Below are 25,287 nucleotides of genomic sequence, written 5' to 3' on the forward strand. Positions count from 1 at the left end.
ATCGGCCATTTTGATTGTCTTGGTCCCAGGTACAGGCAACGTCTAAGAAGCAATGCTGCCCTCTGTTACGTCTTCAGCTACTCACTCGTGCATGGCTGGGGACGTAGGTCCAGCTACTCCATCGCAGCTCGGGGCTTTGGATTAGCCTCAGTCAAATGACACAGAACAACGCAAGCAAAGCCGGCTCCTGCAAGAAGCTGAGCACCTTTAGTTCCTAACGAGCTTCAGAGACTTAGAGAAGGTGTTTTGCATCCAGTAAGGACAAAGAAATCTACTGTAAGTTATTGTAATTAGTTCTTCAAGTCCTAACCTTCATCCACTGCTTTTTCACTATATAAATCAGGTATTAAAATTTTAATACAAATCAATATATTCACCTCATCATTTTGTATTAGTAGCATCCAATTTCATGGTCAAAAACTAGATGAAACAGATTTTATTATCAGTTTAGAAGATAACCTTTATCTTTATTTCAGTGTGTTACCTTATTGATGAGTTCAATACAGAAATTTCAAGGCAATCATGAGTGCAATGTAATCATTCTGTATAAAACTGTATGAGAAATAGGTTTTAAAATGAAAACGTACTAACAACACACTATCTCTACATGCCCATTTTGAAAAAGAAATTATATCATTAACAGGAAATAAAGATTATTACTTATTCATATTAGGCCTGACTCCAACACGGGTAATCGGATTGACTGCGAAATAGCTCTACAAACACTTTTCTCGTACTCAGAGGAAGTATTTACGTAGGCAAATACTGCTGGGCTCTGGCAAAAGTGGGAGAATTTGGGCTTCTCTGATTCAAAGATTTATTATTGACAAAACCGTCAGTTGCTCAAACCCCACAAAATGGTTTCAACTGAACAGTCACACCACTAGCTGGAGAAAGGCACGCATGTGATAAGGAAGGAGAATGAAAAAGCTTATTGACGTGCTGACACACAGCTGATAAGGAAAACAAAAACCCACTTAAAAAAAAAAAAACCAACAGTTGAGTATTAGTCGAAGTCAAGAGCAGCATCTGGTTTCCTTTCTCTCCCAATGTCAAGAAGATGTTGGCAATGATGCTGAAGCTATTTCCAGTTCTAGCCATCCTTACAGGTAAGAATAAAAAGCTGATCAAAATAGCACTGGGATAAAGGAACTTGTTGAAATAAGAGAGCAGGTGAACCTGACTGGCAAACTAGGAGAATATTCAAGATTTATTTCAGGATGGAGTGAAAATCGTGGCTATAATGCTATGTCATTTGGTGGAATTGGCAAGCTGACTGCTGACTGGTAAGAGTTCTTTGCTCAAGGCCAGAATTTTAGCTTTGGTAGATTAATGCTTTGTTCTAAAGCCAGGAAGAGGCAAGGAGCTCTCGCATGGAGCGTTACAGTCTTTCGAGCATTTCAGGGTTGGGTTTTCTCATGTTTGGCTTTTGTCTCCCCTTGATAATGGCTCTGGGAAATGCTGCCTCCATCCCACCCCAGCCAAAAGATTTTTGGGGATGCTTAACTTTAAGCATGCAAATAATCCTTTGGATTTCCCCTCAAGTTAAGTGAGGATGTAATACTTTGTGGAATCTAGGAATTATATGGTATTAATATGGTATATTAAAGATTATGTATTATTCATGTTTCAAGGACATTTCATTGTGCTAAGCTTTATTTTTAATATATACAGAAGCAGACATTTTAAGTCTAATGCTCCACACTGATGAACAGCCTCTGTATCCACTAAAGAAAGTGGAAGTTAGTTTCCACATTTGCTTTTCAAGATGGAATTATCTCATTTGGATGCCAGAGAAATATTTTAAATAGTTGCTCCTGGCATTTCAATGTTATCTCTCTCACACACACATAAACCCCACAGATTTTTGCCTTAGAAATGAAGAGTAATTCAGAGTTAGTGCCAATACTTTTCAAAACAATGTCCTCTAATTTTAAAGTTCTGGCTTTAAGACTAGCAGTGTGTCCATACTGATGGGTGCCATGGACTGCAGGTTTCTGTAGTGGCTAGGAAAAGGTCAGCAAACTTGGATTTACTTTGTGAGCATTACAAACTGCATGGGACTTAGTGCAGGTGGGTGAGTCCCAATTAACTGCAATGACTTTCTCTACAGCGAGGCAATGGTCTTATGCAATATCAATGAGTAAAAGACATGGATCAACTATTTTAAACAAGTTACGGTCCTGTTCACACTAGCTTTTTTCAATGAGATACTCTGTACTCATACGCTTTTTTTTAATTTAAACCAAAAGGCTACATTTAAGCCAATGTATGAAATGGAATTATGAGTTTGAAATGTAAACAGTGAACTAAATGCAAAGCAAAACTTCCATGAACTTCCGTGATGAGGGAACAGGCTCTGTGAGTCCAGTTCACTTTCAGTCAAAAGCTCCATCTTGCAATTAGTGATGGCTTTTAATAGCCTTGCTAGACAATGGAAGTTTGATAGGGTTTGGCTTTATATTTTTACTAGCCTGAAGCCTATTTAAACTAAATGTATTTCTTCAAAATATACAGCTTGATGGAAACTAGAATGCTTTGTGGAGTAATTTCTGCTAAAATTAACTTATTCTGGAAAACCTTATAACAATCAGGATCTGTGGCACTCCTGACTCCAAAACCAGAGAATAATAAAGGAAGTATGTGGCGCAGATGACTGGAAAATGGGTGTTTTCAGTAGAATGACATTGTGTTGAAAGACGGTAGATTTAACCCTTCTGTGAGCAGAAAATAAATACATGTAAACCTGGAAAAATTATTGTGGCAAGAAACTGTCATCCTCTGGTTAACTCTAACTCTTACAGCTGAGAACAGTGACCTGAGATATCTAAAATAACATTACATGACTTTCATATTAGATCTCAGTAAGGATTAAGCTACTGTGCACTCACGGGACAAGCAGGACCTGGGATCCCCTCTTGCCCCAAGGCAGGTTTGACATATTTAGGTCAGTCTCCAGCCATTCCTGTGAGACTGTCTTCACATGTAATGTAAATTTGCTGTAGTTTAAATCCGCTAGTTCTCATCTTAGCCACCAGCAACACAGAAAGTAGATGACTCCCTTCTTCCTCGCAGTGACCTTTTACTATTGAAGCCATCAGTCAAGGAAAACAGACCCCGAAGACTTCAGACTCTAGGTTCAGATAGGTTTGCATATTGTGGCAACTGACAAATCTACAATATTTACATGGTTAAAAAATGTCAAAATAAATTAAATTTCTTTTTTAAACAATGTTTTCTCTCATAGAGCTAATAATGTGAGTAAAATGCTCTTTGGTATTACTAGAGGTTCTGCTTAAATTCTCAAAAGCAGCACCTGAACATAAGATGCATGATATTTCATTAAGAAGAATATTTTTTATGTTTTGCCTCTATCATTCGTATATGCCCAAATGAAAATTACTATTATTATAACATGAAGTTCTCACCTTGCTTGTTTTGCATAGAAAGCTCTGAAAGACTTGTATTTTCCATCGCATTCAAAAGAAATATATTCTCCCTCAGAATCTTTAGTTTTAAAACTGGACTCAGTGATCTAGCAAAACCCTGGAAAGCCCCTTTTTTTTCTGGCAGCTGTAGCTTTCTTTGTTGCTGTATGTCACCACTGCTAGTAGCTTATATATGGAGGACAGAATCATAAATACTGTAAGATGGTGCTTGATGCCTTTCATTAATATGACTGCGTAGCCAAGTCTGATCAGAACATCACGGGAAAGGGCTCACAAGTTATGTTTGCTCCCTTTCAGCTTTGAGAACAGAAAGGGTTGATCACAGGATTTCTCACAACCCACATAATAAAAGCAGTCCCAAAAAGCTTTGTTTGATGTTTCCAATATAAAAGCACTGGGAAAGAACAGCTTCTGCATGTGAGCCCTAAGAAACCTAAACAAAAGCAAAGTAATTAGCAAAAGCAGAGAAAGGCTGCTGGGCTCCAGCCTGGGGGAACCTGGCAGTGCCACCAAGTCCGAATCAGAACATGAGAATGTCAGGAGAGGTGACAGTGCAGGAGATGGTGAGCCAAGGTAAAGGAGAGCAGACATCTAAACAAAAAACTGGGGGAAAAAAAGGGCTAGAAGGGTGTAAAAGGGGGCTAGACCCAGCGGTGCAGGGGAGCGCTGCAAGGGCAGAAGGGCTCAGCTTGGCCACAGGCTCTTTGCAAGAAGACAAGTCTCGGCAAGTGAGAACAAGTATGTTTTTAGAAACCCTGCTTTCTCAGAGTATTATTTGTTGTAAGGTCACAGGTATTCTGTGGGATTTAATTCACTCGTTAGCTTTTACCCACTCCCAGGTTGTTATCACTAAAATTTTCCACACAAAGTCCAAGGGAAACTGTACTGAAAAGGAGAACGACTAGACACGTCCTGTGGGTTTCTTCGATACCGCTGGGAGCAAAGCACCATCACACAGCTCCCGGGGCCGGCCCCGTCTGACCTCTCCTCCCCACACTTACTGCCCGCAGGCCCCGTCAGCGGCGTTGTGGTGACCGTCCCTGAGAAGGCAGTGAATGTCACTACAGGTGGAAACGTAACCCTCCTCTGTACCTACAAGGATTCTGGACCGCTGGGAAATTTCTTTATTCAGTGGAGCTTTTATAGTGCCAAAGAGAGCCAACTCCATACCGTAAGATATTTATTTATTTATTATTACTATAAAGTTATATTCAAGATATCCTTAAGTCCTCAAAGAATCTCGTTACATTTGATAGTGTTATCACGTTATCCTCAGTACAGGCAAAGGAGGCAGGTTGGTGTTGGTGTTCTCACCCTGAAGACATGAGATGGAGATGCAATGAAATTTAGGGCCAGATGCACAAAGTTATCTAGGCTCCTAGTTCCTACTGGCATGCCTGAACTCCTTTAGAAACTTCTGAGAAGGAACAAAAGCGATTCAGATGCTCAAAGGACTTGCTCTAAGTCACACAGGAAGCGTGAAGCAAGGACCAGGTGTCCAAAAATCACACAAGCGCTCCAGCCCCTGGACCAGCTCCCTTTTCTCTTCTCTGGCAGATATTTCCTGCCATTGTGAAGGCAGCTTTCCTGGCGAGACACCCTTGCCTACAACAATGTATCCCCCACTTAAGGGTCAAATGAATGCTCCTTGTCTCAACTGCTATCATTTCTACAAGGCGGCTCAACAATAAGCTGTCAGTGCAAAGTGAGCTGCGAGTATTTTGGCAGGACTCCGTAGAAAGTTGTCACAGCAGGAAATCTGCCACAGCAAACTCGCATCGGTATTTTGTGGCATCCCACGGGTGTCATTGTGCTAGCAGAACAATTACAGATCAAAGGCAAATGCTCCTTGCCCTTCCTGAGACCCTGAGAGGCACCAGAGCCAAACAGCATCTCTCCCCAGGGGTATAATGGGACCGCAGGGTAGGCTGGAGCATCAGCACAGGGACAGCATTGGGACTGTGCAGGACACCAAGTATTGAACAGCTACGTGCTGTAAGCACTGCCCGAGGCTCTCACGGGGCTGTGAAGACCTTGCAGAGCAGCCTGGCCTGCCTGGAAGGAGTCGGGATGGGATGTGTAACTCCCTGTATGTCCTCACACTACTGCCCAGGCTTCAAGAGCTATCCATTAATCTTGTTTTTGGGGGAAAATGAATCCATAAACCTCACCCCCAGCATAACACACAGGGTATGAGTTGCCACCAGCTCAGTCCTGACAGGTGCTGAGCAACCAGCAACACCTTCCTTTAGAAGATGAAAAGCTGATTAGAAGTGTTACTGCATCCTTGAGGATGACTGTGATTTTTTTTTCCATGCCCCGGTGTCAGGCTTATGCCTGTTAGGCAGTCAGTCCCTTTTCTTTCACACTGGTTTTATCCCATTGCCAACATTCTCTTTCGAAAAGTTCATTCCTCCTGCCTGGTGTTACACCTGAGAGTTGGAGTAAAGAGATTTGACTTTGAAAAGAGTCACGGTCCACTCGGATGATATTCTTGTAATGTTCGCCGGCTTCCTAACAACGTTACGTTGGGAGGTTTGCCCCTGCCGACAGAGTTACAGCTTCTGTTCGGTTTATCGATGAGAGCAGCATTAGGCTGTCTGTAGTTTGCAGAATGTACAGAATGTGCCATCTGGCATCGAACAGCAATAGTCAGTAGGTAAGAAATAGCAATTTAACGTTAAGACACCACCGCTCACCCTCCTGCAGTGTATCACTGCCACTGTGCCAGTGCCAAGTACAAACACTGGGCCCATCCCAAACCCCGGCTCTAGCTGAACGCCACACCAACGTGTACACACCTTGCCTGACTAATTGTATGAATAATTGTTACTCACTATTTGCTTTTTTTCAAGTTGAAACTATTCTATTAAATGAAGAATTATTCATGAAAGGGTGGTAGCTGCAGGCTTCCAAAGTAAGCTGTTTATAGTACAATATACTATAGTTTTGATCCAGTATGTTACATCATAAATTTTAATCACTCATTCAGGTGGGAAGTACAGCACTGAGCCAGGATCAAGCCCATCCTCTCCAGATTTGGTTAGAGTCTCTCTGTTTTACTTGTGTCAAATATTCCATATTGCAGGACAATAAATGCAATGCATTTTCTGCTCACAACCAAAAGCAATAAGCAGACTGTAGTTGCAAGTATTTTAGAGGGAGAATCAGACAGTTTCAAGAGATCCAGGAGGGGAAAACCATTTGTAAACTGTGACCAATGATGAGAAAACACCCTCTGAGGATTGTAATCTTAAAATACTGTCAGTGGTTCAGAATATGCTCAACAAGAACTAACCGATGTGAGGCTACCAAATGTCAGGGGGACCTTCTAGATCAATCCCTTCAGCACTCCCTCCCGGCTTTGCAGCTCTAATCCCGTTCCCCTCGAACACGGAGGTAAGATTTCCTCTCGCGGCAGCGCCCGTCACCCTTGGCTCACACACCCACGACGCTGGGAGGGTACCCTGCGTCCTCCGAGTCTGCCGGGGGACCGTGGCACTACTCTTCTTAAAACGCTTTTAGCATCCCATTCAGTCCTGTATTCCTTGACCCTGTGTCCTTTTACCACAACACGGCAATTCCTTACCATTTTGAACCTACTCACAATAAAATGAATCACGTTAATGCAAACACTAGGAAGAAAGGGCTGTGCCTGCTGGTGAAAAGTACGGTTTAAGAAGTTACACAGCACAGCTGAACACGAAATTGGATTTTCAGCCTCTCTCTGAACTCACAGCAAGACGTTCCTGGTGACTTTTCTGAGTTTCATGAAGGACTGAGTGCCTGAAAGCATGAAAGTTTTTCTCCTACAAGTTTAAACAAAAAATAATCTCTTTTGACAAACCTGGCTTTGCCCTTGTTGCTTGGCACGTAGCTGATGTTAAGTTTCACATTTTGTTCCAAGTAGGAAATATATGCATGGCAATGGGGGAGATTGCCAGCTTTGGATTTCATTGTTTAGATTGAAGAACACTAAAATGCAAGTCAAAAATGTGTTTAATATGCTGATACGATGACAAAACCAACTGAATTGAAGAAACTGGCACCATACCTTACTGAATACCAGAACAGTGGCTTGCATTTTAAGTGGGATATAATTACTGAATTCTATGAGATACTTAGATTCTTCTAAAACGTTAGTAATAAGCAAACACATGCTTCCTTATAATTAGCATATATTTTCCCTGAAAAAGATTGTGGAAAATTCTGGCACCAGTCAAAATTTGCTGTTTTATCAGCAACTAAATGGGTAACATTTTCAAATTCCATTTTTTAAAGTTGAAAACTTCTGCCAAATATTTCGAAGACAGGAGACTCAAAATTTCTCCAAAAACCCAGAGAAAATACATCTTCTTATCCCACCTGCTACAATTTTAAATAATTCTGACATTTTACTAAATGCTAGATGTCTTGATGACCATGTTATTCACATGGGTCATATAATCACAACAGTAAGATTAAGCAGATAGGATGTTCTCCATAACAAATGGGGTGTGTGTGTGATATTGATTTTAATGAATAATGTTTATTTACATATTTGAGAATATGGCCCTTTCTGTCTATAGTGGCAGCAAATAATAGCACAAACTGTGGAATGTTAGAATTAATTAAGGCAAATTTATGTCATTAAGATGCTATTGGCTTGAAGCATGAATGTGAGCTTTAAACGACTAGATTTTAGGACATAATACATAATAAGCATAGAGGCCGTCAGTACCCTGTTTAATAAGAATGTCAATATTTTACACTGCTATTTATGTTACAGATTTTGCAGTTTTTTGAGATACGTAACCTTGGGTACAGTCCTGTCTGGAGCAAAATCAGTAAGATCAGCATCAGAACTAGTGCCAGTGTTCATGTAATGCCCCAGAGCATTCAGCAACAGATTTTACCTTGCCTCAAGGTGAGGCAGAGCGGTTCATTACTTGCAGACCTGGTGCCGATCCGCCCCCCAGCACCGCCTTTGTGAAGCTGGCTGGTGCCTTTTGCTGTTTGCTCGGGTGTTTTCATACCCTGTGCCACGCTGCCCACCTTCCACACTGCTGGCGCAGGTGCTCGACAGTTGTCACGGCAGTTACAGCGCAGAGGACGACAAACCACAAACAGGCTGTTCAGAGAGAGAGATGATGGTGCTGAAAAGGGGGGCAGCAAACAGCGGAACGGCAGGTGTGCGCAATGCTGTTTTGGAGACAGTGTGGCTATATATAGAGTGTGAATATAGAACTTTTTAATTGGAGCCTAACTCTGCTGTTCTCCTGAGAAGTTTCCCCAGTGGAAATAATTCCCCTCATTTGAACTAAATAATGTAAATATCAGTTCATGGAAAACAGGATGCCATGTGTATTTTTAACTTTTCCTTCTTGCCATTCACCCCTTAGCAACATGTCTTTTTAATGATAAACTTAATTTTTAAATAATAACTCCCAGCCAAGGATCTTGAGAATTTTCCAATACTGAACTATCTCTATTTTACGTATAGACAAACTGAGGCAAAACCACTACTTTTTCAGCTCACCCAGGCTAACACAGTACATCACAGCCTGGCCTGGGTCATAAGGTAAAGTCTCGACTCCTGCTCAGATCTGCATCTGTGCTTCATTTCATGCTCTGAGTCACTCGGCTGGCCTCGGTGTAAAGCACCCAAGTAAATGTTCGAAAGGTTGAAGCCTGCTGGTGACTCCACACAGGCGAGGCTGCAGCCTTGCAAAGCTAAATACAACTCCTGAACCTGACCAGGGACACACCTTGAGCCTCTGGCCCAGCCCACCCGCAGCGAAAGTAAGTGAAATTACCAGAGATGCTGCATGCTTACCCAAGATATGCCCAGGGCAGAATTCTTCATTGAAATTTTGAATTCACTAGATGAGTAAAGGTCATGCATGACTATTGTAAGAGAAACTGAATTGTTGATAGACTTCTTATGAATATGTTTTTCTCCCAGAAAAAGTGAGCCTGAAATATTTGCAGACGGTGACATAGACGCTGCTTTGGTAAAGCTACTGACGGGCACTTGAGAGGGAAAGAGCTTTAGCGGCCTGTAACAGCAAGAATATCTTCCATTTATTTTATATATTGGCTTTCACCCTCCCAGAACCTGCATTTCTCTTGTACCTGTACTACCAAGAAAGTATTATCTAGTGGATAGGGGCAAGGAGGGTCTCACTGCGAGTCACAGAGAAGAGGAAGATGGCACCATGCCCCTACGAGAAGTCTAGTCATGTCCTTATGTGATTCACTCTGCAAAACTTTCACAGGTTGTGTCACGTTGTTCAGGAACAGGGGACAGGGTGGCAGAGCCCAAGGCAGGAAAGAGATGCAAGAAGAGCAATCCAAGCGCAGCTGTCTCTGCTCCTTTCATCCCAAGACCCCAAATGCAGATTACCAGCAGTCCCAATGCCGGCACAGTGCTGCTGCCCAGCGCAGAGCAAGGCACAGGCACTGGGCTGCCATGTGAGAGCCAGGGGCCAGCCACCCCTCTAAGTGTGGGGCTCCTATAAAAACTTTTGAAAGAACAAATTCCTCCCCATGTAGTACGAGTAGTTCTTGAGACCCCATCGCATGCTTTCAGCCACAGGCAACCGAGATCGTGTGTTGCAGAGGCTGTCAGTGCTGCAAGGGCCACTGGACTGGCAGCAGAGCAGTTCCAGCCCATGAACAAAGATGAGCTGGTGCCAAGCACCTCCTGAAGCAGTATAGGAAAGCTTCCTGGAAAGGGCCTCTCTTATACACGAACATATTTTTTTTACTTAGAGGCGAGTGTTTTAAACCAGAGTTTTATCTAGCACTTAGATGACTGAGTAGATGTTTAAAAGGAACAGCTTCATGGAAAGCAGAGGCAACACCTCCAATTCGAAGGCACGGAGATGCTGTTGTCATGCCATTGCAGAGCGACTCCCTGGATGTCAGTGGGATTATACTGTCTGTCTGTGGTTCTCTCTGGCACTAGGGTAACAGTCTGCAGAGAGATGAAATAAACTGACACACTGAAGCAGACAACAGTGAGAACACAAAGGAAAGTGGAGATAAGTAGATAACGATCAGGTTACAACTGGTGCATTTGGAACAAAGATTAGACTTCAAACTTAGTGTGCCTAATTTTAGGTAAAACTCAGAAATAAGATTCTCTTGCACCTCACTGCTGACAAGGCTTGAGAAATCTGCAAAATCTGCTGAACACAAGGCACCCTGCCCTTGTGAGCAGCACTGATGGTACTGATGGGGTGCTGTGCAGGGAAGAGGCTCTTTGATTTTGGGGGAACATTTAAAGTCTCATTTAACTCTCAGATCAGCACATTTTTACTCAAATACAGCATTCCCCGTGTCATGGTATTCTGAGTATGGATGAAAAGTCAGTCAGTCATTGTCAAAAGATGGTGTATGTGACAGATGCACGGGGAAGATGTAGCTGGAGACACAAGGTAAGAAAAAAATCACCCCAATCTTAACAGCAAAAAAGACCTAAACAGCTTCTACTATGTTTATGCTACTGCTAGACCTGTAATTATGTTCTGGATTAAAATCTTAAAACCAGCACAACTAAGATAAACTGAATCAGATGCATCATTCCAAATTTTTAACTAACCTTATTTGTTATTGCATTTTTCTCCATCAAAATTACTTTGGATGTAGCTGTTGTTTTTTCCCACAGCTATTCTAGGTGGCTGAACTAACACCTTCAGGAATATTCTACTCAAAGGGTATCTGAAGGGCAAATCCACATACCAAGAGCCTCTGGGCTGCATGTGAGCAAGTCTGGATAGCCCAAATTTGGGGCTACATGCTTACATTGAAAAAATAAGATAGTCATCCTGGGTCTTCTTTCTAGAATATAACAACATTGTGAGATGTGGTGGATACAGAAGGACACTAAGCTGCCTGCTGAACTGGCTCCCTCTCAGCTGTCAGCAAAATGTCCCAGCCATAATCCACTCCAAACTCTTCTTGACTGCAGCGGGCTTCCTGCCTTACCCTGAAGTCCAGGGTACAACCCAACGTACATTGAGATCTAATAATAACTGCTGAAGAGCAGTTACACCAAATGCACTACGAAAACATGTTTCTGCTTGATGCACCAATGGTTCAGCCACAGGAATGATACTGTGAGAACATGAAAGAGCTGCTCCTCAAAAGCGTTTTGCACCCGTTAAAGCTGCTGAATGATTAATCCTCTAAAGGCTTTTGACTTCATCCCTTTCTTCTTCTACCAATGCACAATTGTGACAAGATGCTTCTAGTCATTATTAACATCCTCAATTACCCATGCAAAAATCCCAGTAATGCAGGACATGATATCCCTACTACAGACTGGCAGATGAGGGTTTTGACAAAAATGTGTGAAATGAAGCTGTGGTTGAAAAAGGCATTTAGGGCCAGACTCAGTCACGTGACACATGTCAAAGAAACCAATGCACACGCTGAGCATTTGCTTTTTTATCTAGACGAGTTCAGAATCTGAGCCTCAGGCTTTAATTAACACTTTTGAGCGTGCTACATTTGTTCCCGAATTAGATGGTAAGATGCTTAAGGGAGTGATGAACATTTTTCCCCCTTGTTGTTATTTTATAAATTCTGTCTGTACTCATAATTCAAAAAGAGATCATGATCTCAAACCAGTAAAGTTAATACCCTCCTTTGCATTTATCAGTGAGAAAGAGGCTTTAACAGTTCTTTTTCTAGTAGCTTGAGAAAATATCAAACAGAAAATGATAAAACAAGCCAATGATGGGGCCCTCTGAATGCCTGAGCTTTACAGCTCTCCAGGCAAAGACTGTGAATCAGATGCTGAATACATCAGCCTAGAGAAATGTCATCGAACAAGATGCTAGAGCTTTGCCTCTGCTGGGGGGGAAAAGTGAGAAGGGGCTGGTGGAGGGAAGACACAGGTACTGGGAAGGAAGCCATGCCCTGAAACTGCCCCCAGTCAGGAAATCAAGACTTCTGTGGAGATTAAGTGGGACATTTTGTAACACATCTTCAAGTACATCTCATCTTAACAATTTTGATATCCAGATGTACTAGACATGTACAGCAATGTGATGCAATAACATCAGGAGATGGGGGGTGGGAGGAATATTGACCTGGAAATTGTGAATGAGTCCATCCAAAGACATTTGAAAGACACACTTATGCAAATTCTAGTATGTATTTATCCTGCCCCAAGAAGAAAGGAAGCAGATGGAGGCATATTTCTTCTAATTTACTGCCTGCTTTTTCCTGCACCCCTGCCACACCCTAAGGAGGAAGATCTTTCTGTAGAAGTTCTATAAAGAAAACCTGTAGGTGGGTTCCTCACTCTCTGCCAAACATCTGGCAGCCTTTGAAAATCCTCAACTCAGCATCAGCTTTGCCAACTGCTTCCTCTGCAGGCAAATACTTTCCTCACGATCACACTAGAAGAGGAGCAGCCTTCCCACAAGTCAGGCTAAAGGAGAAGAAAAGGACATGTGATTTCATGTACCAGATCCTTCAGAACTGGGGATACAAATAATCTTGTCTCCATCATCTCAAGTGCCTTGAGATTAACGAGATTTTCTTCCAAACGAGTACGATCATTCCCAGTTTCTCTGTTCTGTTTGTAACCCAGCTCCCCCAGAGAAGAACACCAATTATTGACTCAACTGCCATGGAGCTCTGTGAGCCCAAATCCTTTTCTTGGTTGCAGCAGAAACTGTGCCTGGCAATGCAGAGTAGCGATACCACTGCCTTAGAAAGTCAGGAAGGATGGCTGCTGACGTGAGCGGCTTTAGGCACTGCCTGGCCCACGCGCTGAATAACCAGCGAAGCTGCAATCCTTTCTAAGGTCAGGGAGACGTCTTCTAGGCAGCTTAGCTGTTTTGCAGAAACTGGTGTTTCAGATTGTGGAGTTATTAGGGACAACATTTTCAGGAGTGATAATCTCCGCTCTTTTTTCTGTCAGTTGTTTGATTAGTCATCGCAGGCAGCTGCTCCCATGAAATGTGAAAAGGCACCATTATATAAAAACTTGTGTGAGCAAACTAGCTGGTAAGGAGAAGCAGCAGCCATTACTGGATTGTTTTTCCACTGGTAAATCATCGACTTCACCAGAGCTGCTCATGATTTGCCTGAGGATATAAAAAGCTTATTTTTTTTCATGAGAAGCACAGCAGATTTCTTTCGTATTTTTTTACATTCAAGACGTTGCACTTTAAATATATTTATCACATCAAATTAAAAAGGCTTCCAGGAAAAGTTTACCATTGACTAAATTTACATTTTTCCCATACAGACATTTTAGGGACATTTTAGGTAAAATGGAAAGAAATGTCAATGAGATGTGTGTCTGTAGGAGGGAACATTAGCTGTCAGTTGCCCCAAAATAAAAAGACTCCTGTATCTTCAACAGAAAACAAGTTGTTTTACTTTTGAAACAGAAAAAAAGATTTTTGCAAAGATTTTCATTTCAGCTTTTTGAAAGCTACAAACGTGAGCTTTTCAAGGACAGCATAAACCCACTTTGAACAAGGGTTTAAAATACCCATTTTGAGTGTATTGCTTAAAGTGGGCTACGAATTCACAGCCAGTTAACTGAAACATGTTCCTCTTAAATGAAATTTCCTTCAATCCACCCATACCTCTGGGACAAGATACACACTCAGTAATTACTCACAACATTACTCAGCCTTTTTGGTGTTTACCACCTTCCTTCAGGGAACAGACTCCAGAGCTAGTGAGATAAGCATCATACAGCAGTAGAAGAACAGAGGACAGGCAGGACCCTGCAGAGGAACCGAATGCGTTTCCTTAAGATCTTCCACTACCTTTATGTTCATAGCTGAAAAAAACAACCCAGAAAGCTTCTGTTTAAATCCGTGAGAAGAACAAATATTCCCTGTTGAGTTGACACCTGTCTCAGATTTAACAGTGTATACAAAATATTTTCTCTGCATGCATTCAGACAGGAAGAGAGAACACAGGGGATTAATTTTTCAGTGTATTGTATGAGGGCTTAGACAAGTAATGCACTCTAACTTCACATCAAATACACCGAGGGGCACTCGCTCCTCTATAATGTTTACTGGTATGCCCTGGCTGCATTTAAGGCTTGTAGTGCCAGTCCTATTGCCCATAACACGTGCTATAGCTAAGCTGGCACTCAGCGGGCAGCTTGTGCCAGCCCAGATCACTCTGAGGGAGACTGAGTAGAATTTAGCCCCGTTTTTTCCGTAACCAGGCCTTTTAGCAGGATATAATGGGCCCGCCTCTCCTCTCATGCTGCTGCAAGTCACGCATTACTTCATTTAAGTCATTGTACAGCTTAATTTCACATTAGTGTGAAAAGCTGATGGAAGCTCTTTCCCTGCCCTACTCGGACAGTTGCAACTGATTGACGGAAGATGCAAATCCAGCCCAACACTGCCAAGATCTATGTAGGAACATAGCTCAACGAGGAGCCTGAAGTCACAAGTCACAGTTCTTGTAACCTTGGAGTCTTGCAAGGACCAGTGTGTAACACTCTTGTTGCTCATACCCAGACAAATGTAGAATGAGGCAAGTGTGACCAATGTTTTTGTAACGACAGGTAGAGCTGGTTTTTGACGAGTGAGTTGCTTAAACCGAACTCCCTATTGTGGACGCTCTCCTTCCTTGGGGAATACAAGGGTGCGCGCCCAGACTCTAGTTACGCCACAGAGCTCCATCCCTAGACATCCGCAAAGCATAAAATCAGTTTTAAAACTGATAGTATTGCACGCCAACAATGAAAACTGGAAAACTGGAGAGCCTGTCCGGCTGTTCAGCAGACTGTCTAACCTAGTCCACCACTGTGCTAACGACTGAGCCTCTGATGCTTCCTCCCTGCAACACCAGTTTTCCACACGCTGGCAATGCAGTAGTGTAGGTTTGGTATTCAGAGCCCTGCATCAGTTGTACCTGGTGTTTGCAACCCTGGGGCAGGGAAAGATAGTCTGGCTGGCAAGTAGGCAGAATTGCACCTGAGGTGGGGCCAAGCTGCAGTACCAGAGCTGCTGGTGCTGTGCAGGCTGCGTTCTGACCTTCATTTCAAAGCCTTATCATTGCATAAACCAGCTGCGCTCTGGCAGTTTTGGGGTGTAGCTTGCCTTAAGCTAACACAGGTTTTCAGATAACATTGCTTAAAGACTTCAGTCAACACTGTACCAGGGTGGATAAATGGAATTAAGAATAAATATTCTTAATTCAAAATGCAATCAGTTGATCTGCAAAGTAAAGCAAATTATACTTCTTGCCTGGGGACCTGCAGCGTCCCTGAAGGCAGGGAACTTTGACCAAAAGGAAATTTTGATACTAGTCAAGTGCGAATGGCATTTCACAGGAGTCTGTGAAGCTTTCTTCTACAAGCATTTTCCAGCTATTCCCATTAAAAACCATGCTGTTAGTCCAACTTCAATAAATACATTTACACTGCTGATTCTGGAATACTGTCAGTAGGAACGATGTTAGATCTATTTGGGTCCCAACCTGTAATTCTATATGGTTACCTCTCACCAGTCTAAAAAAATGACTGAGTATGCTGGAACTGTTCACTTTGCCTAATTAATGGAGTTTGCATGTAGACACTGGGGCATGTACTGCCTATCCCGACTACTATCACTTTTACACAACTGAGAAAAATAATTAATGTTTCACAGTTTTCCACATTAGCTTTGCTCTTTCAGATCTTGGTTTCACAGCACAGCTAGACTGGACAGTGCATTGTACTCCTTGAAAACTATCACATTTACCCCAGAGCTGATGAGACGCTGCAGTTCCTAAACAGATTCGAGGTCCAAGCCCCAGACTACCAAGCAAGCTCCACAATGAACACAATTGTAGCTCTCCTTTCACTCAACAAACAACAGGTTTGGTCTTATAAGCTTATGAGGTCAAATTTACTCCTGCAGTGCTGTTAAGTACAATCAATGCTACTGAAATCAGTGAAATAGGTCAATGTTAAACAGCAAATTTTTATCTGGGAGGAAATGTTGCATTCCTTAGGGACATTTATCCTTAGTAGGTCTATAATTCTGCAAAACTTTTTTTCCCTGTTTAGTAAAAGGGTAACTTCTTGGTCCCAAATAGGTGCCCGTCCAAGCACCGAGGCCAACAGATATTCTTGATTCCACCTATGGTATGAAAACAAAGTCCATGATACTGTCTCTGACCCTGATTACACAAACAAGGAGAACAACACAGTTGCTCTAACTGCATGTGTGATGATTCTGCTGGTGTTCTTGTACTGCATTTTTATTGCTTCCAAATTTACTGCCAACAGATCAGGTGCCTTGTTTGCTTAGACCTATGCCTTGTGGATTCATTTCAGTTCTCTGTTCACGAGCTTCTGTATTTGGAAAGCTCTGCAGCCATCTACCTTTTGCAATGACAGGTCCATTCTTGTCACAATCTTCTTCTACTGAACTGCTTATTAATATCACAAATTATCAGTGCTTCAATTAGTACCACTATTCACTGCGCATGACTTGGCATTTTTTCTCACAGAATTGTCATATAATGGTTTATGGTTTCACCTTTGTTTTCGCAAATGCATCAGTCTGTGACTGGAGTGTCCATAAAGAACTAGCTACTGTCCCTTTATACAATTGAAAAATCCCATTTCTGAAAAGCTTGTCTTTTGAGAACCACTAGAAATATATATTCAAATGTACCATGTTTTTACCTATGCTTTCTCAGAGGAAGGGACAAGAAAGGGGGTGACATTGCTTGGCTTAATCAGAAATTGACTATATTCCAAATATGAGTACCAAACAAAGCGACAGGAAGATCTCTTGTTATTAAACTAACAATCGATTCTTTATCACAGATCTATTATTGTTCAGAAGGCCAGTCTTACTCCTATGGACAGTTTAAGAACAGGATAACAGCCGCAACAGGTCCAGGGAACGCATCGATCACCATCTCCAACATGCAGCCCTCTGACACTGGTGCCTACACCTGTGAAGTTTTCAGCCCACTGGGTGACACCGGCCAGAGTCAGAAAACCGTGATTGTCAGTGTGCTGGGTAAGCGCCTTTCCTCTCTATTGCCGTATTGTAGTTTTCCCCTCTTATTATGAAACACTGAATTCACAGCTCAAACTACGTAGGACCAGGGGGTATAATAGGACTGTGATAAACAAGGCCCATGACGCAGAGAAAGGGCTCACTGATGCGCTGACCCACGGGATTTTTCCACGGGCAGAGCCGGGGTGCCCTCTGCCTTCCACACAAAGCAGACCTGGTGCCACTCCACAGCTGCCCCTGCCCCACCTGCAGTAAAACCCATGAGTGGCCTTTAGAGTCACTTTGTGCTCTCAAAAAGCGACCTCATGTTAGCAGGTAAGCGAGCAGCTGCAATTACCCAACCTCATTACACTTTTCATGCTAGAAAACCAAGCGGTATCATCTTTGATTAAAAATAAATCCAGCCCCAAAGACCAACATTTTTCTAATTTTACCTAATGTTGGCCAAGGTGACCTGTGTGAATCTAGGGACAGGCAGCAGTACAGCCCAAGGGGTCTGGCTCACTCCAGTTCCCAGAAACTCTAGAACCTTAGCATGTGTTGAATGGAAGCGGTACAAAGCCTTACTTTGGATAGAAGCAAGCCATCGTTTAACAACGAACAGGCAGGACAGAAAGGATGAAAAGTGGTGGAATGAGATGGTTTACTTCCTAATAAGACAAAAGCTTGTGCTAACCCATCTAATTGCTTTTATACTGAGAGTTCATACCTCCTCAGAGTGACAAATCAAAAGTCACATGCGAACATGATAACCAACATCATTTGCCTGTCTCCCAGGGATAAGAGAAAGACCTATGTAAACTCAGTCCCTGAAAAATCAAAGTACTGCTGTCATTACTCATCTAAAACTCCCCCCCAAAATAGTAATGCTGGAGCACTAGAGTAAGAGAATTTACTTTTCACACAAAGACCAAGAAACATTTTTTCATTTATGCACACAAAACTGGGCTGTGTTCATTGCTGGTCTAGTCGGTACTCTACAGAATCACAACCTATCCATAGGTAGGAAATGAAAAATAATAGGTGTAAGTGAAGACAGAACCTTCTCCTGTGTGCAAAGTGAGGAAATGCTATCAAAACGGATATATTTTTTAACAGAACTGTAGTTAATTTATTTCCTCCACCACTGCAATATACTGAAAAAATCCCTCTCCCTTTATGTGGAAAAGCTCCTGCTGCGTCCCTAAAGAAAACGATGCTGCTAGGTGGCAGAATGGCGTATGAGGAATAGTGACTGGCCCATTATAATTGAAGTAGTAGGTAGTCTTCATCTCAACACCTCCATAGTAATATTTAGTATGCAAATGGAAGGCAAGATAATAAAAATGTATCCTAGGCCATGTACATATATTTAATATTACTCTGCACTCCGATGGAAATGTGTAGATGGGGGTCAGTTCTTTACGTACAGCAGCACAGTACCAGAACTCGAGGTGGATGCTTGCAGCCCTGGCTATGTACTCACGATGTCTGTTCTCATTGTTATTTTACAGTCAAACCATCAAAGCCTTTCTGCAAAATAGAAGGGACGCCTGAAAAAGGCCACCTAACCTACCTCTCATGCAAATGTGAAGAAGGATTGCCTCACCCTACCTACCACTGGTACAAAGTAGACGAGAATACCCTCACGCCTGTGACCGAAAAATTTAGTACGTAACTACAAGACCACCATATTGTGTTCAAGATCCGCAGTTCCTTAGTACCAGCCATTTCACACACTGTGTATCACCACATAGGGTAGTTAAAACTTATCCTCCTCTTCTGACAGTCAATGTCACAAAATCGTATTTTTCACTTATTCAAATTGACTGATCGCTGTCACAAAACAGGACTTTTTTTTCTGTTCGTTTTAATAAAAATTCTGTGGCATGTTGAAGTCTTGTCTATGCCATTACTTTAGGTTGTTAAAATGGGAGATAGATTTATGCCTTTGCATCTCCCTTCCCTCTGAATTTTGAGTGAACTTAGAATAAATTAAATCAATTTGTCATTCAGATGCTAAGACCTCCATCCCCAAAATCTTCAGTACCTGTTATATTTTAATTTCTGAAGTTACACTGACAACACTGGTATCAATGCGGGTAAAACATCAGACAGGCAGGCTGATTTGTAGAGTAGTCACCTACTTCTCATGTTCTACTACACTCCTGCCAGATCCATTGTAGTAACTTCCTAGGAAGGTAAACGTTTTTTATTTAAAGAATATAAAAAAACCCAAATGAGTGAATAATCAAGAGAACCCCATTTCTAATCTCTTAATAGCTCTCAGTATTACCAACTAAAGGAAACCGTTTGCCTTCACAGTACACGAACAGTAACCTGTACCTGCTCTCTGTTTGTCACAGATCCAAACACTGGCATTCTTTACATCGGCAATCTCACCACCTTTGAAACTGGGCACTACCGGTGCGTAGCCAGCAACATCCTGGGCAACAGTACCTGTGAGCTTGACCTAACCACACACTGTAAGTTTAATGCATGAAAGTAATCACGTACTTGATGTATGACATGCACAGTTTGCAGGAAAATGCTGTAGCAACTTTAAAGCATAGAATTTTTTTGAGTAAGAACGGAACAGCCTTTGAAGAGCTCCAGAGTTTTCCTCCAGGCATGCCCAGAATTTACATTGACCAAGACAGCTGATTTAACATCTCCAGCTTCATTTCCCGCTGGGATCTGGAGCTGAATCCGGCTCTGAGTGCTGAGTCTTTACTGAGAACTGACAGATGTGGAGTTTAGAGCAATTTTTTTCAGCCCACAGTCTCACTGAGGTCCCCCCGCCCCAGAATTTACAATCATCACTGAAATGTGGTAGTATAAGGACTGGGGGATTGTAGATGTCACCCCTAGCTAAAAATACTGTCATCATGGAAAAATACCTTACCCTGACTGCTCTCAAGCAGTGGTCAACCGCATCTGCATGCAGATTTTTCAGCTAACCAGTACCATTTAACAAGAACCAAGCATGTGTTGTACAACCAGCCACCACAGATGTTCCTGCAATGGTCACTCAACTACTCAGCGGTCTAGAAAATGAAAAGCGCAGGTCAGAGCCAGAAGCTGCAATGCAGTGGAAATGGAAGGTTTTGGGGGCTCACAAACGATGAGAGCATACATTTTACATCTCAGCTGAAAGACAGAGATAAAGGCAACCTGAACTTCAGCATTTGTTTGCAAGGACTGAAGAGCAAAGGCTTTCAACTACTGCCAGTGTTAACAGCCTCATGTTTCCCTTAGCCAGGCATAAACACAGGGTTTGTTGGGGTCGGGAGCTAACCAACAAAAAGGGAGGCAGCAAAGGTCATAAAGCACAGTCCTCTGGTTCCTACAGAATCTTTGGCCTCCCTCCTGGAAATACAGCTGTCAGTCATTTTTTTAGTTCTTTGAACCCAATGCTTTCTTTCTGCTAAAGGCTCCTCCACTAAATTTACATGGGATTTTGCTGTAATAATACTTTTTAGAAAGTCAAGTAATCTCTTTTTCTTTCCAGATTCAGACAGTGCTATTGTTGCTGGAGCACTAATTGGAGCAATCCTGGCAGCTGTTATCATTTGTGTTATCGTCTGGATTTTAACCAAGAAAGCAAAGACTAAGAAGTTGTCAACTAATGAGATGCGGTAAGAGTTTGCTTCATTTTAAGATGATTATTTCTGCGAAACACTGCTGATAATCCAGCACTAAAGTAAAATGTAATTACTCTAAACATTTTTTTAGGGTAAATAATACAGGTTTTGAGAAAACTTCCAGAGTGACAATATTTGCTTTTGTACAACTTTAAAGCTGCTGTTCTTGTAACAGAACTTGCCATTACTCTCTTGCCTTTGTTTACAGGTAGCTACCACTTGGCAGTACCCAAAATAGTAGAGTAAATGTTTTTTTAAACAACACAAAATAAAAGTGGCAAGTTGGAAAAACAGGTTTTAGTATTTAAAAGTTAATGGTGACTGTTTAAGGCAGGTGGAAGAAGTAAAAGAAAAAGAATAGCAGCTAAGGGTTGCCTCAGCAAATTTATTGGGATTGGACGTTACTGGATTTAAACAGAGGGCTCGGTTCAGTGCTATTTGAAATTACAGGACACATGCTTGGGATACTTTAAGGCATCTCAACTGACAGGAGACACAAGGTTCAGGCAACAGAATAGAGCCCAGAATGTTCATTTTGATCCTGCTCTGGAAATGTCTTTTCCTCTGTGCTTCGGTTGCTCATTTTTCCCTTAAATTGCCAAATCTTCAGAATAGGGACAGCCTCATAAACTATACAGACTGTGTTCAGCCCCATGATGTTAAATGCTAAATGAATACATGCAGCTGAGGCCACAAAAAATATTATGTCATCTGGATACTTCCCATTGCACAGGTCTAAGACTTCCTGATAAAGAATTCTACTAATCCAGACCAGTGGTTGGTCACTCACGCACTGGACTTTTGCTTTCAATGCATGTAGCATTAACATCTAAATTTGTGCTCAGATCCTAATAAATCTTAGTACATTGAATTAATTCACCAGAGTCTGATATTTTTCACATGTGAAAGTACTTAAATGTTGGGAGTTGGTTTATTATTTTGATAAGATAAATGGAATTCATACCTGTTACTAAAAATATTTTCCTGAATGTCAGCCTTTTCTAAAATACTAAATATATTTTAAAATATTTTTCTAGATTTCAGCCTTTTCATAGCTCTTTTCTGGCTGCACTCTGTTTTTGATGCACTTGAATGGGACACCAGGTCTGCATGGAATTTCCCAGAAAGCTCACACCAAGCAGCGTGTTCTGCTACCCCTCCTCAGACGCTGTTTGCCAGCACTCAGTTTCCCATTCTGCTTTCCTGGTGTAGCATTTAAACACAGCAAAATCCATTTTATTCTAATGGGATCACTTAAACCAGTGATGCAGACCTGTCTTAATAGCTTACACTGTCACTCTTTCTGTCTGAGCCACAGAGACGTAGCTTTTTCATGTGCTCTTGGAAAAGTCTTAATAATACGGGGGGTTACTGCTTAGACAACAGAACTACAAAGACTCATTCTTTTGAAAAGCTCTAGTGTAGATGGGTTTTTAACATGTGAAATCACAATCCTCATCCTGTCTTCCTGCAGTGAAACGGCTCAGAAACAACCCAATGCAGAGTACACTGAGGTACCTAATGAAGAAAATGTTCCCATGACCACTGTTCCACCAAGCAATGCAACAAATGAATACCCTAGTGTTGATGAAACAGCAGCCTCTGTAATCCCTGAAAATGATGAGAAGCAAGAAGCGGGAAAAGAAGAAATAGCCTAGAGTTTTCCTTGTCAGCTTTGGACCCCTTTATACAAAAATTGTTGTCACTGAATTAACATAGAAGCATGACTAAAGCTTAAAGGGGCATGTGTACGGTGAACCACTGGGCTGGAGATTGAAAAGGGTCTATACACACGCACTTTGTGAATAGCAGAAGATTTGGCCTTTAAAGTTAACCCAATTTCATTTATTATCTAGTTGTAATTGTATATAAGGATAAAAAGACTATCATCCACACTTATCCAACCTATTTTGCAAAACGAATTAGGAAATGGGCTGAAGCATTTGACAAAGTAAGAGCTTTCCGGTCACCGATCAGTAATGCTGTATGTAGCCATACAGTTCTGAACCACCCCAGTCTTCTCCAGAAACAGCGTCGGCCAACCTCATGCTTCCCGTGCCCCATGGACAATCATCACGGCCAATACATTGCAGTGATTAAAGGATCTGATTTTGCACGTCAGAAGTAAAAAGAAGTTTCATCAATGTCATCAGAGTGCAGAAACAGATATTAAGACCTGGACCAGTGAAATCTTGTGTGTCTGAATTCCACCTAAAGCTAAAAAAAAAAATATCCCAGAAACTGTTGCGCTGCTGCTGCCTGATGTGGAATACATTTTGTTAACAGTGACCTCGGCTTTAAAGTTCCCAAGGCACCAGCATTCCAGAGTTGTACATTTCAGCAGCTCTGGTTTTCAATCTAATGTAACTAAAACTCAAGTTCAGACATTGATTGACTGGTTTCCAGACAACAGGAGCTGGAAATCTAACCCCCTCACAAGGCTGGTTATAATAGGCACACACAGGATCAGATTCCTCATGACACGCAGATACAGCTGCTTTCAAAACTTAGAAGTGAATAATGCCTACTACGCGACACGCTAGTTTTGATTGATTCCTCTGCCTGAGACGATTTAAATCTATTTCCAGGCAACTGCCCTACCCACTAAGCAACAAACTCGTGCTACTTTCCTTCTGGTGTCTTTAGCCCAGCGTAACTGTGACTATTGTCTGTAGGTGAAAGCATCAAGCAGAAAGGTAAGTAGTGCACATACACCAATAGCCAACAGCTGAGAAACGAGCACTCTCTTGGAAGGAGAAAAGGGAATTGAACCACATACGCTCTGATCACTAGACACCTCTTCTCTGTGGGCCTCGTTTCTAAGGTTAAAACACAGCACTTCTAAAGGGCAAAGACCTACTTTCAGAAGAGCTCAAGGACCACGAGGCTCAAATGAATACAGACACACAGCCTCAGCAGCTCCCATCTGAACTACATGAGGTAGATATTCACTGACACAAGGAGACATTGGTTTCAGTCTCATGCACTGCAGAAAAATGTACATGGCTCAGGGATCTGGAAATTTTTGGCATGTAAGTCCTTCATAGGATCTCATGTTCATAAATCCTAATATCATGAAACAGTTAAATGCAACAGTCATCTTTAAAATAGATAAAATCATACATCTGTGCTAACATTTTCAGTTCCCACACCTGTAAGTATTTCTATCAAGAAAGTGACCACACACAAAAAAAAGGGGGGGGGGGGGAGGGGGAAAAAAAAAAAAAAAAAAAGATGTAAGGCATGAGGTCCTAAGTAAGATTCAATTTGGATCACTATGCATAACTATTCATTACCCTTTCTATGCAGTTTTCTGGCTTTCAGATACTTGCCCTTGATACGTGTGTCCATTGTTTAGCCTTATTTCAGAGTAAAAGAACATTTACAGTCTTCTTATAATATTGTTTTAGCTAAAAACTGCTCGTACCAGATTGTGAGGGTCAAACCCTTACTAATACCAACACTGCCATATTCTATGAGTGGATCCTCACACCCCTTGCTCCTCAAAATATCCAGGGAAAAACTTAAGTCATGACCTGTACGGAAGTCTCTTCTTGACCAGGCATCTCTCTTACTGACCCTTGTGGCAGTAGCACTAAGCCAAATCTGCAAACTCACAGCCTTCAATCTAGGTTTAGCAGCTTCCTGAAAACTTCTGATATTCACACCCAAAATTTTGTTAAGCATGCAAAACGACAAAGTTAAGCATGTTCAGTAACAGCAGAAGTATCAGTACTACCTGCTCCTGTTTGGGTGCCATTTTTTACCAAAGGTGTCTCCTAATAAGATAATTCAAATCAATTACTGGTCCAAGGGAGCCCACGACTTGGATGACAGTGGCATTAACTTTAAATAATTTCTTCCCTGACATTTCTAGGCATTCTTTTACTCTTGCCCTTTGCAGAAAAATATAAACAACTTTCTTCACGACGCTGCTGCAGCTGTACTAGTTCTTCTAAAGTCATCTCCTGTATGTATGTCTTAGTTACATTTTCCTTACTGCAATAGCTTTCTAACTTTCACATCTCTGCAACAGCACTACTGTGATTGAAGAAGGGAACATATCATGTGGTCATTATGTGATTTTTTAATCTTTCCTTACTCTCACCTCCACAAATTTCTCTGCTTGTATTCCTTATATAACTTGCTACAGTAAAATAGGAGCTTATGCTGGTGACATTATAATTACCTTCTATAGCTAATACAATCTTACAGGTC

At 41.8% G+C, this 25,287-nt stretch overlaps 2 protein-coding genes across 2 annotated transcripts in view; one reads left to right on the forward strand and one right to left on the reverse strand.

Annotated features, from left to right (window-relative positions):
• Positions 1 to 25,287, reverse strand: part of PSMD10 (proteasome 26S subunit, non-ATPase 10) — a 60,210-nt gene that overhangs the window by 29,769 nt on the left and 5,154 nt on the right. The window lies entirely within an intron of this gene.
• VSIG1 (V-set and immunoglobulin domain containing 1) lies at positions 504 to 24,274 on the forward strand. Its single transcript, XM_056359568.1, has 7 exons — positions 504 to 1,109; positions 4,460 to 4,620; positions 17,248 to 17,446; positions 18,940 to 19,095; positions 19,792 to 19,911; positions 20,937 to 21,063; positions 22,544 to 24,274. Exons 1-7 carry the CDS (start codon positions 1,061 to 1,063, stop codon positions 22,725 to 22,727), a joined length of 996 nt encoding a protein of 331 aa, XP_056215543.1. The 5' UTR covers positions 504 to 1,060; the 3' UTR covers positions 22,728 to 24,274.

Source organism: Falco biarmicus, chromosome 14, assembly GCF_023638135.1.
Source record: "Falco biarmicus isolate bFalBia1 chromosome 14, bFalBia1.pri, whole genome shotgun sequence".
Classification (NCBI taxonomy): domain Eukaryota; kingdom Metazoa; phylum Chordata; class Aves; order Falconiformes; family Falconidae; genus Falco; species Falco biarmicus.

Bases quoted from the DNA above. Each gene is read 5' to 3' on its own strand.
- VSIG1 (XM_056359568.1), top strand. From the start codon at position 1,061: ATGTTGGCAATGATGCTGAAGCTATTTCCAGTTCTAGCCATCCTTACA. The intron at 19,912-20,936 runs GTAAGTTTAATG...TTTTCTTTCCAG, and splicing joins GCTTGACCTAACCACACACT to ATTCAGACAGTGCTATTGTT. The intron at 21,064-22,543 runs GTAAGAGTTTGC...GTCTTCCTGCAG, and splicing joins TTGTCAACTAATGAGATGCG to TGAAACGGCTCAGAAACAAC.